Source organism: Phycomyces blakesleeanus (genome assembly GCF_001638985.1).
Source record: "Phycomyces blakesleeanus NRRL 1555(-) unplaced genomic scaffold PHYBLscaffold_7, whole genome shotgun sequence".
Classification (NCBI taxonomy): Eukaryota; Fungi; Mucoromycota; class Mucoromycetes; order Mucorales; family Phycomycetaceae; genus Phycomyces; species Phycomyces blakesleeanus.
In genome coordinates this window covers 1,658,994-1,675,165 of record NW_017265140.1, presented here as the reverse complement: position 1 = coordinate 1,675,165, position 16,172 = coordinate 1,658,994, and the positions used below count along the sequence as shown (strand labels likewise).

At 34.5% G+C, this 16,172-nt stretch overlaps 3 protein-coding genes across 3 annotated transcripts; all 3 read right to left on the bottom strand.

Annotated features, from left to right (window-relative positions):
• Positions 1–1,308: 1,308 nt before the first annotated feature.
• Positions 1,309–3,990, bottom strand: PHYBLDRAFT_72883 (hypothetical protein; the record flags this gene model as incomplete). The annotated part of the gene is made up of 7 exons (XM_018442736.1): positions 1,309–1,962; positions 2,078–2,356; positions 2,540–2,839; positions 2,917–3,206; positions 3,288–3,437; positions 3,755–3,764; positions 3,904–3,990. 7 exons carry the CDS (start codon positions 3,988–3,990, stop codon positions 1,309–1,311), a joined length of 1,770 nt encoding a protein of 589 aa, XP_018293733.1.
• Positions 3,991–5,680: 1,690 nt separating this feature from the next.
• On the bottom strand, positions 5,681–6,253 carry PHYBLDRAFT_143943 (hypothetical protein; the record flags this gene model as incomplete). Its single annotated transcript, XM_018431106.1, has 2 exons — positions 5,681–6,037; positions 6,089–6,253. 2 exons carry the CDS (start codon positions 6,251–6,253, stop codon positions 5,681–5,683), a joined length of 522 nt encoding a protein of 173 aa, XP_018293732.1.
• An 8,395-nt stretch (positions 6,254–14,648) lies between these two features.
• Positions 14,649–15,360, bottom strand: PHYBLDRAFT_158450 (hypothetical protein; the record flags this gene model as incomplete). The annotated part of the gene is made up of 1 exon (XM_018433791.1): positions 14,649–15,360. A coding segment is annotated over exon 1 (240 nt), but the record flags the coding sequence as incomplete, so codon positions are not given.
• Positions 15,361–16,172: the final 812 nt, after the last annotated feature.

The following is a 16,172-nucleotide window of genomic DNA, read 5'->3' as shown; positions in this document are numbered from 1 at the left end:
GAATTTTTTCTTTGATTCATTTAGTCAATAAACATTAAAGAAGTGTCCTGTTATTATGCCTGCTATTACAAAAACAAGGCCTACATCAAATTACAGGTGTAATCAGTGATAGATAATACATTGTTCTGCATTTGGAATAGTCTATATAATTGATCCCCAAGAACAGTTGATACACAGACATTATATCTAAACTCTCTGTTTTTATTTTTGGAATAACATAATATTCAATTATTTTTGACACTTTATTCAATAACTTATCAACTATGATTTCTTTAATATTTATGAGTAATTCATTTTTATGTGACAAAATATCCCAATAATCAAGACCTATTATTATAATAATTCCCAATGATTTTTGCAGTGCCCCTTACTATAGTTACACATATCTTTGACACTAGAGTATAGGTACCTATACACTACTTTCTGTTCAAATATATTCAATTACAAAAGCCTCTTTATTGTTCTCAATCTGTAACATACTCTCGTAAATTTGATATTCCTTAATTATTGGATTGTTTTGGCTCCATTTAAAGTTTATTGAAAAAGAATAATAGAATAATTCTAGGTGGATAGCCATGTGATTGCATTATATATTTTTGGCTACTTCTTCTACAAGCTTCTTGATACTGTATTATTTTGAGGATTGCTGCATAGAAAAAAAAGACTAAAAAATGAAAATAATGGGGGGTTTTTGCTAGTATTCAACAGCTTATGAAAAAAACATGGACAATATATTAATTATATAGTTTTGATAGTATACTTTTCAGTAATTTTTGCAAATCAATATATATTTAATTTATATTTACATTGAAAATACTAGAAACAAAGGAGTTGAGCAAAAAGACACCAGAAATGTTAAACATGACATTTGTTCCGATTTTCTTTGACTATGAAAAGAATGGCTGAATGAAGGTTTACAGGGTTTTTAAGATCAGATTTAAACTACCGATAGGGATCATATCTCTATGAGTTTTCAAAATCATAACAATGTTCTTAAGCTAAAAACCAATTATTTTTTTGTGTTCTATATATTTATGTTTGAATATCTTTTTATTCAAATTACTCTGCGAATATTTGTGTACCTACTTATTTCCTTATGCGCCGAGTTTAAATTACTTGGGGAGTCTACTTTTTTAGTATCTTCTTATTTTATCTTATGGAGAGTTTGAATTTTGAAAATCCGTTGAGGTAGTGACAGGTTTTACTTTTGGTAAATTCAATTAAAGTTGTATTTGTTTATATCAATCAGAAATATTTTTTCTTGTACTTTTAAGATCTTTTAATAATATATATTTATTATTTTTATTATTATCTCTGAGTATTCAAGTTTCTAAAATATGAAGGGTTCTCACTTCTATATTCATCCATCAACCTCACAGCATCTGCGAGTGCTCTTTTTATAAGATCTGCCTTTGTTTGATCTAAGCCAGGAATTATCTTCAAAGTTTGAAGATCTTCAAAGCCGTGATGCATCGTTGCAGAATAGGCTGTAATTTCGTCAAAGACATATACATCTCTATCTTCAGCAGTACCTTCACTCTCTAATTCCTCCTCTACTTCTTCCTCAACTTCGTTCTCGTTTGCATTTACAGTGCCTTGTTGGTTCAATATCACTCCTGCTATCTCTCGTTGCTCGATGAAACTGAATTTTGCCCCACAGTAATGCTTCAACAAATGTGAATGCTTGCATGGGATCTGGCGGGTCAGAAAGTTCAGGCAAGTGCAGCTTTGTATCAAGTCATTTGATATATTGACGGTATACCACTTATCTTCTGTTACAAAAGATCTTATTTGCCACTCACCATTATAATCATCCATGCTGTTACCAGTCTCACCCAAAGGGTTGAGAATCATGGAAGGGAGCATGTCATTTTGGATTTTTGAAGCAACAAAAAAATTTCTTGCTAACTCATTATCAACAGGACCCATCTTACCATTGTTGAAGTAAATACGCTCAAACCTCTTATTCAAAATAGAACTCCACATCATTTTTCAAGATAAAAATCAGTCGATCCAATCTTCTGATGCGTGCACAACCAAAGTAGATTGTCTTGAGTTGATTGTGTCATGATTCTACATAGTTGTTTGTCACATATCTCTGATGTTGTTGGCTAATGTACGGGCGCCCCCATCTTGGCAACAATTCTTTGTTCTTGGTCCATTTCTTCTCAAAATATTTCAAAAACTGAGGTTGATCCTGAACCATTAGTTTAAAATCTTCAATTGCTCTTAGGAACACATCTTCGTTGGACTCGATGAGAATGTGTCTCAGGTAGTTCTTCAGTGCAGTCTTATAATTCTCAAGTTGTTCTGATATATAAGAGGCATTAAGCTTAATCTTGCTGTCAAGGTTGTGCTACCAAGTGCAAAGAACATGAACATCACAGTAGTGAATTGTAGCATGAGATAATGCTTCTTTGATTGCATTAACCTCCATAATGCTACAGTCAATAGTGATATTCATTGGTACAAAGCTGCTCTTGATGCGAAGGTGGTCAAGCCAAAGTTTGATGGGTATGGCTGTCTAGTTGTTTGTCACCATGTATGCAACAGGGAATCCCTTTTCTGTTTGAGGATAGTGAGTGACCAAAGTATATAATACTTCGTCGCTTCTGGACGAAATAGAATGGGTGGCATTGAGACAAAAAGATTGAGAAATTCTCATGATTGAAACTTGTATTGGTGATTGAAATCCAAAGGCAAATTGTTTTTTACCGTCATTATAAACAGAAAGATTGATTTCAAAAATGCAATAGTTTTGTTCTGCTAGCTTTACATTTAACCAGATGGAAATAGATGCATTTTCATCAGAAGCAAACATATATAACAAAGTAGTCATCTATTTTATATACGAGTATTTATTTGATATATAAATATTAATTTAATACGAAAGTTCTGTTATATTCATTGACAAACCTTTCTCATTCTGTTGTAAATTTCTTCATAATTAGGCTTTCTGATGCCAACTCCCCAACTATCAATCTGTCTAAGAACTGAAATTCTTGTACTTCTATAGCTGCTGCCACTTTTCAACTGATCTTCAATAATCTTTATGGCTTCAGAAGGCAAAGAAAGAGTTCTGACTTCGTCCCAGTCTCCAGGAACATGGTTTACTTGTGCTCTTGTTTGGCAAAATGTAACAACATTGGGGTTGTCGAGATGCTGTATGATTTTTAAGGCAGCTGTATAAGAGCATGTCTTTGTATCTTTCTGGGCAAGATGTAATTGGCGGTTTGTTATATATTGGCCAGCACGGTGTCATTTTTTAGTTTCTCCAAAAACTAAACCTTTTCCAGAATATTTATGCTTTTTATTCCATTTTGTTGAGCATAAGACATTGATTCGCTCCAGACACTTTTCCCATTCACTAGCTTTTACTAATATTGCCAAATTCAAAGGAAGCATCTTGATTCCTTCCAAAGGCGAGTTGATCAAAACTTGTTGAATGGTAGAAATATCATAAATAGTGTTGTTTATATTGTTGTTAGACATAATTGAAATTTGTTTTTAAGAAAGAGGGAAGGGATTATTTGTTGAAAAAAAAATGCCATGTGTGGGATGCAAAAGTCACTGTCTGTCATTAAAGTTAGAAAGCCACAAGACTAAATTAAATACTAATTAAAACTCTCCATAGGATAAAATAAGGAGATATCTTTTTTATGTTGCAAGGAGCTTTAAATTATAAGAATGTGTAGAAGCAGTGACAGCTTTTACTTTTGTTGTTTCTTTTGGAATCTTAATGTTTTTTTTTTACATTTTTTTCTCTTTATCAAAATATATTATTATAAAACATAATTGTAATTTTTATTATCTTTGTGTATTAAGATTTCTAAAGCGGAAAGAGTTTGCATTTCTAAGAGTGTCTATATAATTCATTGCTTCCTCAAGTAAACTACTAATCACTTGTAATTCGACTTCATCAATTCCTGGAACATCCATCAAATGCTCTAAGTCTTCTCTTTGATGATGAAATGTTGTATTCTGAGTCATGATTCTTTGCAACCAAACAGAATTGTTTCTATCACTTACAACAACTGTGTTTATTTCATTTTCAACTTCCTCATTAACAACTGCCACTTCATGCTCAGATGCAAGCGATTTTTGCAGTTAGAGGTGGTTGTTTTCCCTTTGAACTGTATATGCGAAGTCTAGACCAATAAATCTATTTAGGAGATGTGTGTGTTTACAGGGAATTTGACGAACTGAATGGTAAAATAGACTGACACGCCCTTTTTTAAAAACAAATGTTTTTCTAAAATTCTGGAATTTTAAAAATGAGACAATTTTTTTTCTGAAATTATGTTGCTATAGCCAATATAAAGATATTGCCTTTTTTGGAAATTGTAGTATTTCTAATTAATACATACAGTTTTTATGTATAGCTTAAATATTGTTATGCAGCTATATTTGTGTAATAGATGTTTTGGCACAATGATATATTTTTGCACTTTCACTCCCACAGTCATGGTTCAAACCTGGGTTGTAGTCTTTTTTTATTTTATTAAAAATTAAACATTATTATATTTATGTGACTGTAGGTAGTGTCTTTATTTATGACAGCTAAATAAAACAGTCTAAAAATTAAAATTTTTGAAAATAATATAAATATCTTTTTTTTTATTATTTCCTTCTTTCTTTCAATATTTATATTTTATTTTTATTTTTGATTATTTAATATACCCAGCTATTTTCAGCCAAAAGATATTTCAATCACATCAGACTTTGAAGAAATTCATAAAATTACTAAGTCTAAGAAAGCTTCTGCTATGTAAGTTGTATTAATCAATAATGCTTTAAATATATATTAATTATAATAATAATAATATATATATATATTTTATATTATAGTTATCTGAAAGAAAATAATATTTTCTATGAGCAAATATCATGTTGCAATGGATGGTCTATGACTTTACAGTGGTATAATACACTATGGGAAAAAGGTGGTCTTTTTTGAATTTGTGACTTCATTTTTGGCCTATAATAATCAAAAAATTACCAAAAATCCAAGTTGAAACAAGAAAATCTTTGTTCTTTGAAATAGTTGATAAAAAGCAAATGAATCGCTTAAATTAAATCTCAGGAGGGACAAATGTCCATTCTAATTAAACATCACTACGCCAAAAAAAATAGGATTTTTAGAGGTGGTTTCACAGGTGGTTCTGGAGGGGAAGCCAGGGCGCGTTTTGTGTCCTCCCCCCTTTTTTCCAACCCTGAGCTCATGTGCATTTTAATACATCTCCGCTTACCAGTAGTTTTAAGATTCTATTAATATATTGATAACCTTTTTTTTTGCTAATATTTGTCTTTCAATTGGACAAAACTTCTTTAAGTATAGTTGAAATATTATATGTCATTGGTTACTACTAATCTATTATTCTTCTAATTTAGATTCTTTTAAATATTTCTTGCTTAATCATTGTTTTTATTGGATAGCACATAATTGCACTGTAGTGTATTTTATAAAAATACATTTTTATTGGTTTCTCAAATGGATATATTTTTTATTTATCATTTTTATTGGTTATTACACTACACAATTACATTCTATATATCACTTTTATTGGCTATTATGATAGACATTACATTTTATACATCATTTTTATTGGTTATAAACAGTCAAATACATCATATACTTCCAATATTAAATATACTACTTTATACTGCGGTGGATAGTTATTTACAATTGCCTCCTTTGATGGTCTTTCCAGAGATGACTGACTCTTGCAATGGATGCCCAATTTTGATGGCATCTGGTGAAATCTATACCAACCCTCTTAAGCATGTTTGCATGTTTATTGCAAATCATTGTTTGATCACATGAAGATATGGACCCCCAACTAGGACGAGGGCCAAGAGCTCGTACAGAAGGAAGGGTGGCTAACTCGTTGCATACAAGTTTTGTACAGGTCCTGAGTGTTGCTTTTTTGGATGCTGTAACCTTGATTCCAAGATGTTGACTCATCATTTGGTAAACATGTTCTAAAGTGACATTATGAATGTTGATCACAGGTTTGAAAATAAACTCACTTGAAGTCTATTGAAGTTAAAGTTAGTTTTCAGCAATACTGTTTTGAGTTGAACTTACATTAATAAACAAAGAGAGATTTTGCTTTGGAAATCCTTTGATCATTATTTCATTTCCAAGGCTGTTAATATCCATCTTAATTTGTTCTTGATTGGCACGTAAGACAGATAACTGGAGCTGAATGGCTAGGAGTAAAGATTCGATAATGTTATCTGTGTCATTCATATTGCGAATATTGTTTACCTAAGAAAAAAGATGTTGTTGTGAAAATAAGATATAAAGAAAAAAATTTTCAATTATCTATTATTAGTTTCATAGCAATATAGATTGAATCTATTGGGTTGGTTTCAGTGAATATCAATTTTGCTTACCGTGCTTACATGACGACATAATATATATATGTTTTACTTTTTTCTTCTGAGCTTATATTCAAGTTACTGCGCCATTATTGTCTTCAAGTTAATTATTATAAAAGAGTTCAGACTTGAAAGCAAATATCTCTATTCTTACCCATACTTCAAAAGAATAAATTCAAATTAACAAAATGTCTACAATCACAAAGCTTTCCTACCACGAGTGCAGTATCTGCCACAAATGCTACACAAACAAGAAACTTGTAGCCAAGTGTGAAGTTCAGTGCCTGGAAAAAGTTTATAAAGAGATGAATAACATTCAAAGTTCGCAAGTTGCTTCTGTTTCTGAGCAGAGTAATCTTATCTTGAATTTCGCATCTAGCTCAACCTTGGAGTAAGTCTACAAATTATAATGATGCAACTAAATAAAATATATTAATTCTTTAATAATTAAACAGAGAAAGCACCAACATGAGCATCGATGAGGATATTACTCCTTCTGTTATCAACGAAATTGATGAGCCCATGGTAAGAAAGATAAATATACAAATACATCCAATGTACTAATTATTGTTTGCCTTATTAAAGTATGATATTGAACATGAGGATTCTATGGAAAATGATTCGGCAATCATGAATGTTACTGAAAATGCCATTGACGATACTCCTCCTCAGTTGGTCTATGACTTTAGTGCTCCTGTTCCTGTTCCTGGTTACGACGATGCAAAGAATCTTGAGCTTATGAAGATCATAAAGGAGTTTTGCATTTCCCAGAAGGCCCACATTAGTCTGGCAAAACACTTCAATGAAATTTTCAGCAGATCAAGTGAGATATCATACAGAGCTTGCACTCCCTACCTTGGTACCAAGCTTCTTTCTCGATTTCTTGGTGTCGATGAGGAGACATATCACGTTTGTCACAATGGGTATATGCTGTACAACAACGATCAGCAAACGGAGTGCCCGCATTGTGACGAAGCCTGTTACAAGACCAGCGAGAGAAGTCAAGACGCTGGTGAGAATCCAATTCCTGCCAGCACAATGATACAGCTTCCTCTGGGTAGACAGCTTGCAGTTGCTTTGGCCAACGACCGCACCAGAAAAGAGATGCTGTATCGCCACCATCATACGCAAAAGGCTGATGGCAGCATTTCTGATGTCTTTGACAGACAGGCATACCAGTCAAAGAAGCATCTTTTCTCAGATGAAAACGACATTGCCATTTCGCTGTCTGTTGATGGGTTTGCTCCCAATAGTGTTCTGGGTTTGGTAACCATTGACCACGTTACCAACCTCAACCTTCCCCCAATGATCCGCTACGAGCACAGCCGTATGATCTAAGTCATGATCATCCCTGGTCCCAAAGCACCTGCTGACTTCTGGTCATTCCTGGAGCCTGTTCTGAAAGAACTTTGGGTTCTCCAAGCCGGTGGAATGGTTGTGAAGATACCATCTGGAGATATTAGTGCAAAAGTTCATGTACTAATGACAACTAGCGACATCCCAGCTCTGGGAAAGATGGCTTGTCATGTGGGCCATATGAGTAAGGATGGCTGCCGCATCTGCCACGTTGTGGGTCAATCTCCTGGCCATGGCCAATATTTCCGAATGCCATCTGCCATCACCATGCGCACACCGGAAAGTTTCAAGCACTTTGATGAGGTGGCCTCATCCAGCAAAAAAGGGTTAACTGGCCAATCTCCCTTCTCCTTACTGGATTCCTTCTCTGGTCCGTTCTTCTTTGCATTGGATGAAATGCACAGCATTTGTCACGGCATTGGCAAACAGGTCTGGGGGCTCGTGTGTGGCAAGTATGGAAAAGATCATCCTCTCTCTCTCTCCCTTGCTGCTCAGAAAGAAATTGGTACTGCCATGGTGTCAACCAGAAGAAGTATTCGGACATCTTTCCACAGTGCATGGATCAACATTGCAACAAGATCAGGGTACTTCCGGGCTGTGGACTGGGCTGACTTCATCTTGTTTGTTATCCCCACGCTTGTGGCAGAGTGTGTCCGTGACCAAGCTGCCCGTAAGGCATTACTTGACCTGGTGCAGACATGCAACCTACTCATGAGCTGGGAGTTATCAGCAGAGGAGAAAACCTTGATCAAAACGTAAGCTTTAATTATAATTAATATTATTATTTTATAACTTGTGTTAACTTATCTTTTTTTTTAGAAATCTCGTCGCATGGAATGCGTATCTGGAAGCCTCGCTAGCTAAAGGAGAGGTCCAGCTCAAGGTCTTTACGATCAACCAGCACCTCCTGCAGCACTATCTCGCAATGATAGAAGCATATGATCCCCCCAGAGCGTATAGTGCACGATCTGTTGAGAGGGCGATTGGGGAATACTCGCGAGCAATAAAGAGTAATTCGGTAATTGGAATCAACGCTGGCAACATCATGCTTGGCTTGACACAGATTCGACAGATGAGAGTTGAAAATTCAATAACGACAACAGCAACAGTAACAGCAACAACTCTCCTTCAGTATGATGATCCCTCTGCTGGTTGGCCAATTGACCGAGAAGGTAGTAATGTTGATACTGATTCTGACATTGAGTTCTGGAGGCCTTTGAGGAACAGAACGATTGTTGATAGTTTTGGAGGCATTTCTTGTCTTCCAGAGCTTCTTCAAAAGTTCTACAAATCAAAGCAAGAAGAGTGTAGTATGATTGAAGCAGCCATTAAAACAAGCCGTAAGGCATTTGTAAATGGTTGTGTTATTGACTCTGCACTCGACCATAATTGTGTAAGAGAGGCACATAACGTCAGACTTCAGGTTCAGGTTGATGAGAACCGCAACATTGGGCAAAGCTACTCTCCAGTCTACAAGGATTTCTTTGGGAAGGTCATCGTTTTCTTTGAGCACAAGCTCAACAACAAGAGGTGGTCGCTTGTCCTTGTCAATGTTTATGCAGTTCGTTTGGTAAATAGTATACCAGCAATCAACAATGGGCAAATGAAGCCAATGGTAGTTCACCTGGCAGATGTCAAAGAATTAGTTGGTTTGATGAAGTCGGATGCGACTATAAACACAATAACAACAACAGCAACAACATATGTAGTGTGGCCAGAGCTTAACCGCGGCCCAAAACTGTCACTTGGTTCTCTTGCAGACTTAAATTTTTTTTTTCTTGTAATACATTATTTTTTTTCAAATTGTCTTAACATATTTTATCCTCCCAGCAAAAAGTTTAGATATTTTTCTCTCTTTTACCTCTGACTTTTAATAGTCATCAATTGCAATCTACATTTACTAAAAATGTAAAATCTGTAGTTAAAATGTACTTTTGTCTATCAGGAGATTTAATTTTAGGTGGTCAATCTGCTTTTTGTCAACCTTTTCAAAAAACAGAGATTTTCTAGTTTCAAATTGGATTTTTGGTGATTTTTTAATTATTATAGACCAAAAACAAAGTCACAAATACAAAAAACCACCCCTATTTGTCATAGTGCATCTTACATTTTCAGTAAATATATATTAGAATTGAGAAATATTGGATATCAGAAATAAAAAAAAAGAAAATATCTAAACTTTCTGCTGCTTGGATAAAATTTGTGAAGACAATTTGAAAAAAAAGTAAAATTTATTACAAAAAGAAAAAAAAACAAATTATATATCACTTAAGGCACCAACACTGCAAAAGACAACCGATTTAAGTAGCTTAATTTTTGTTTAAATCCTCCAAAAATCGGTGGTTTATGTTCAATTATAGTTCGGTATTTGTTACAAAAATTGGTTCATTTAGTTAACCAAATGATGAGATTATAGATACTAAAATCAATAGATAAATTGAGAGTTATAATTCCCCCTTTTCTTGAAATGTTATAATTGTCTGTAATTCTGGTTATATATTCACCCATAACTTCAAACCGTACCTAAACCCTACTTGTTATGGAATTGGCTTTGAACTCTCTACCTCTTAAAAAATTTTATTTGCTTTAATTACATGATATTATTGGATAGACCTCACTAAAATCGACCTAGAATCAGTCTGAAATCTGACAGGAACCAGCATTCAAATGAATGATTGTAAAAAAAAACTTAAATAGATCTTGTTGACATCATCAAGAGATGACGCATTTGAAATAGAATCTCATGGAAAAAATGATTTTTATTGATTTTTGAATGGTTGGAAAATATATTTAACTATTTAATATGGACCACTAATACTTCTTTAAAAGTGTGTATCCAAATAGTACGACTTGTATACATGTTATACTTTCATTTATTGGACGGCTTGAATACATTGGATGACCTAACTTATACTATACTTCCCTACCTTTTCGGTTTCATGTATTCGGCGCGTTTTTTGGTTTTACACTTCTTTAACTGAAAATGAAATCCTTGGTATTTTCTTGGAGAATACGTTTGTTTGGAACTACATTAGCTTAGAGCAAAAAAAGATACAGAAGTATTAATACAGGCTTCTTTATGAAATAAAATGAAATAACATACTTACTAGATCATTTATGGGGGTTCATAACAAATCTCGCGATAGAATAAAAATCCGTTTGATTGATATTTTCTTTTAAATAAAAAGCAAGAAATAAAATAAACAACTTTATTAATATGTACGCTTTGATTGTAAAGACACTTGAATTACTTACATATTATAGACACGCGTTTGCAAAAGGGGGCAAACCAGTATGACTTGAAAAAAAGGCGTGACATATTTATCTGAGAAGAAGAATTGATAAGTTACATTATTTAAGTTGAGTTATATATATATTATCTTTTCATAGACTGAAAATACCAGAAAGTATATAGTGTCAAGAGCAAAACATCTTTTATTACAAAATGGGTAGAAGCCCTATCATTTTAAAAATAAAAGATATTTAGTCAGCAAGGTGTTTCATTTTGGTTAGGAGATTGTTTATTACCTGTGCTGTTTTGAATGCTTGTTGAGTGTATTGTTTATCTAATATATATTAAGATGATTCTAAAAGCCAAAAGTATTAATAAAAGTTGAGATCTTAAGAGTAAGCTTACCAAGACATATAAAAAGAGACAAAATGAGAAGAGCAGGTTAAAGAAAGAGAAAATAAAAAAGAGGGGCGCGGTTATTCTATTAAATACGAATTCGGGGTTTTTTTTTAAAAATAAATAAATCAAAAAATAATTTTTGTCTGTAACTTAGAATTGAAAGAAAACGCAGTTGCACTATGCCAGCAGCTAATACATATGAAAAACAGAGTATAGTATAAAATCATATTATTCAAATACTAATACATAATATAAGAATAAAACATGGATTGAAAATTAAATTAAAGAAACACATAAAATACTCACAACAAGAGTGGAAACATTCAAAGCTGTTCTTGTTATGTAATAGATCATGGTGTTCTCTGAGAAAGAATAAAACTTAAAGCCCAAATTAAACATAATATAAATAGACCCTTTGGATTTAAAAAAAAACAAGCTATTCTTATTATTCACAATGTCAAGAAATCTCAATAACAATTCAGTTAACAATGCTTTTGGTGAAGAACCTTCTGTGGGAAGGTAGATTAAAACCAGGCAGTCTTCAATTTTCTTATATTAATTTTATTTTCGTTTTTTATAAAAATCAAAAAAAAGCCCACCAAGAAATACCAATGATATAAGGACGATAATGTTGCAACACTCACAGGGAACAGTGAGCAATCAAAGACCACTAGCACCAAAGAGAGCTCGGTTGAATCTTGAAGGTGATTCGTCGGGTAGAACTCGTAACATCCATGATGTGTACGAGAAACTTGATACCATGAATGGTGTCTTAAACACTGTTTTGAAGAACACATCTTCTGAGAAAGCCGAAGCCACTGCTAGTAATGCAGTTGAGCAAGACATGTCGCCTGGACGTCAACCAACATTGGATGTAAGTAATCATAATATGTTTTTATGTAGATAGAATTTAATATACATTTATATTATAGCAATTGTTGCGCGATTATTTGAGTGAAGAGAAATTGTATGACCAATACAATACCAATGAAAATAAAAACAGTGAGGGAAACAGACTCGTTCTGAAGTCTGTTACCGATTACCTTCATCGTCAAGAAGAGGGGAAAAAGGTGGACTTGCCAACTCTTCGAACTAAGATTGTGTGGCACATTGGCAACAGAAAGTTGCAAGAAAAAAAAACAGGAGAAAAGAAGCAGGAAGAGAATCGACGGGCCTGTCTTCGTCAGCGACGTGTAAAGGTAAAAAACACACGCACACAATATACTAGATGTGATATTAAATTAGAAATATTATATATTTATATATAGTCGTGTGAAAGAAGACAATCTGCCTTGAAAGCCAATCGGGCACACTTTGTGAACAGCTTTGGAGAGAATGTTGACAGTATTCTCCATGCTGATTACATGTTAGACCTTGAGAGTGATGACGAAAGAGAAGAAGAGGAACAGGATTCGTCCTCAGAAAAGAGTTTTTTTTGGAGATTCCGCCCAAGCTGGAGAAGCGAAGAGGTATAGTACAAAAATCTATTTTTTTGGATGGTGTGTAATAATACTTACATTGACATATAGGGAGATAGGTTTGTTGATGAACTTGATGCGGATTATGAGGCAGCTCATGATAAGAAAAATAATACCCGTCCATTCGAGCATAAATTTAAAGGAATAAGAGATAAGCAGCTTAGTAAGACCAAGGCAAACAAGCTGCCATCATGGTCAAAGAAACAATAAGACAATAAATCAAACATTTTCTAATAAATTGATAAAAGAGTGCAAAGTGGTATTTTATTAATATTATTTAAGCTTCTATTTTTTGGGGTAAAGGGATTACTAAACGTTTAAATTCACTAGTTATAGTAAACCTATATTTAGCAATTGCAATTGGTGAATATAAACGATGTACTGGAATAATACATTCATAATTAAGTACAGAAGAAGGTTCATTCCAGAGCTCAATGCCTTCATTTAACATTGGCTGGTAACTCCCCGAAGAATAACTAGAGTACCACTCAACAAACGCAAAAGTATGGGTGATGACAGTTTTGTTGATGGTTATCAAATGTTGAAATAAATACAATATACGGCCAGGAAACGCTGCTTTATCTTCACTGTTATTCTCAAGATAATAGGCGCGGAAATAAGATCCAGAAGAGTATTCCTGTCCAAGAAGAGATATCCGTTTCATTTTCTCAATTTGGTTATTGACAAAAATCTGGTTAGACTCGCAGTTTGAATAATGGCCAAAAAGATCGTGACTGCCATACGCGTGTCTGTAAAACTCCAGTAAACATTCATAATGTCCCTTGCACATTGTAATCCTTTGGTCGAGTTTAATCGGAAACACTGAAGGGGGCAACGGCTCACAACCCAAAGCAGAATGACGAGGGTTTAACGAATATTCAACAAAGTCAGACAGAGAAAAGGTACTGGCAGTAGAAGATGGATGCAATGCTGCTAATTGATCTTGACTATTTGAAATGCGATGCAGAAAGTCAATTGCGAACTGGGGAAGATGGTTGACGAAAGATTGTATGAAGCTGCCAATGTATGTTCTCTCCAAAAATCTCTTCATCATTGTTGATTCGAAGCCGCCTTTTTGATTTGTTTCGATATTCTTCAACAAACCATTGTATCTCTCGAAACTGAATAACCAGAAAGCATAAATTGGCCCAAAGTCATGAACACACTCGCCAAGATGAAGATGTAGATGCATATTCGGTGTCACGGCCGATTTTCCATACAGTGTCTGAAATCTTGTACAAAACAATTGGAGTTTACTGTGGGCTTCGTCTATTTCTTTGTCATTGATCGAAGGTTTTGTGAGTAAGCGGCATGCGTCAACAAACAAAATCCAGTTTTCGAGATTCTTGGCTGGGAGCACATGCTTCAGAACAAATGGAGAGTATATGACGCACCACGACTTCCACTCGTCAGCTTTCATGAACGAAAACCCATCGGCAATCTTCTTTGTTATACGCGCATATCCACAAGGTACAACAATACCATTGGCAAGCTCTTGCATAGTTAACTGATTCTTTTCATTGATGTAGTTACACTCGTGCCATATCTGAATCATTCGCTTTGCAGTTCCAAGATAGAGGTTATGCATCGGGTCTATAACTGTAAAGCGGACTGGGTCAAAGTAAGATAACCGATGAAGCTCTGACCACCGAGTGCCGTTTTCTTTTTCTAGGCGTGTTCGCTCAGTATTGTTCAATGCATTTGCCCAGCTGACAGCGTGTTCCAGATTCATTGTCTTCGTGCGTCTCACCCAATTGCTATACTTGAATCCAGAGTAGTCAAGCTTGCTGGTCTTCTTTATAGTCGTGAATTGTCGTTGACATTTGTGACAGGCGCATGTGCTCATGTGGCCAGTAAATCCAGAGGTTTTGCGAGCGGCAGGGATATCACAGGCAACACACATCAATGCAGCACGAACAACAATCTTTCTATTTTGTGAGTCTGTCATTTCTACACCAATGTACATCTCCAACAATTCGTCAACGAGCGGCTTCAAGTAATGATTCATGCTGTCAGTGCTTGCTTCCTTCGGCCCAGGCATCATACCAACAAGAATGACATTTTCAGACTTAAGGCGTTCACTCCGTGGGAGATTGTTGATAGAGAGATATATCGCACCACTGGAATGTGTTCGTCCATCAAATGGCTGAAACCAATCGATATTCAGAGTCAACATTAAAGATCGGCTATCATCAACAAACCGTCTGCCATTGATGTCTTTAATATCACTCCAAACTGCACCATCGAAAATGTCAAGTTTGGTGTTTTCAATTATTTGACGACTTCTCCACAAATTGATCTTGGACACGAAATCTGGCTTGGAGAATTTTTGTTGCAAGGCGTACTTCAGAGAGTTGAATGGATATACCATTGCTGGAAGAGAACGATTTCCGGTTGACACTTTAAAGAGATTGTTGTTGCAAATGGCGGATTGAGAGAATTTCTTAAATGTACAGACTCTTTGACTTGTTTCCGGAGGATAAATCGAATGACATTGTGAGCATGCAATGTATACTGTCATTCCGTCTGTTGCCATGTTAAATCCTGTCTTATGCTTCAAGCTATTGATCGTCATTGGAAGGGCGCCAGACATATCACAGAGAGACAGTAGAGTATTACAAAATTCAATGAGAATCGATCCACCGCTTTCCACCAAAAAGATCAAGTGAAATATGACAATGAATACTGCAACAAAGCGGATATACAAGGGCATGTTATCAAAAGACGAAGGACGAACTATGAAGACAAAGGTTAAGTTAGTTTAAATTAATATATTGATTAATTGTCTATACCGTATTAATTCATACCTGATTCTACTATCGAGGTCCCACTGGTCTCATCAAAGTTTTCTTCTTGTTCAAAATCAAAACCGGTATCGCCTTCTTCAATCTCATCGCCATCAACCACAAATGCTCCTGTAATTGTATCTTCGGCAGTAAAGATGGACTCTTCTTGGGACAAAGGTAAGTCAACTGGAAAGGAATAATTGTTGTAAAGATGTAGAAATAAAAATATAATTACAATTATAATCATATAAAAAATAAAAAATAAAAAAAATATATATCAGTTTCAATTATTATTTTGTTCATTTATTTTATTTTATTTTCTTACCTTCTTGATCAAATTCAATGTTTTGTTCTTCATTTTCGTCTTCATATTCGCCTTCGCCTTCGTTCTCGTAATCATAATCATTGTCATTGTCACTGTCAATACTATCTACTTCCATGTCGTCAAAATGTTCTTCAGGACATCTATTTTATGAATTAATTTATATTAATTTTACATGTACAGCTCGAGTTATTCTTGTTATTTACCCATTGCAT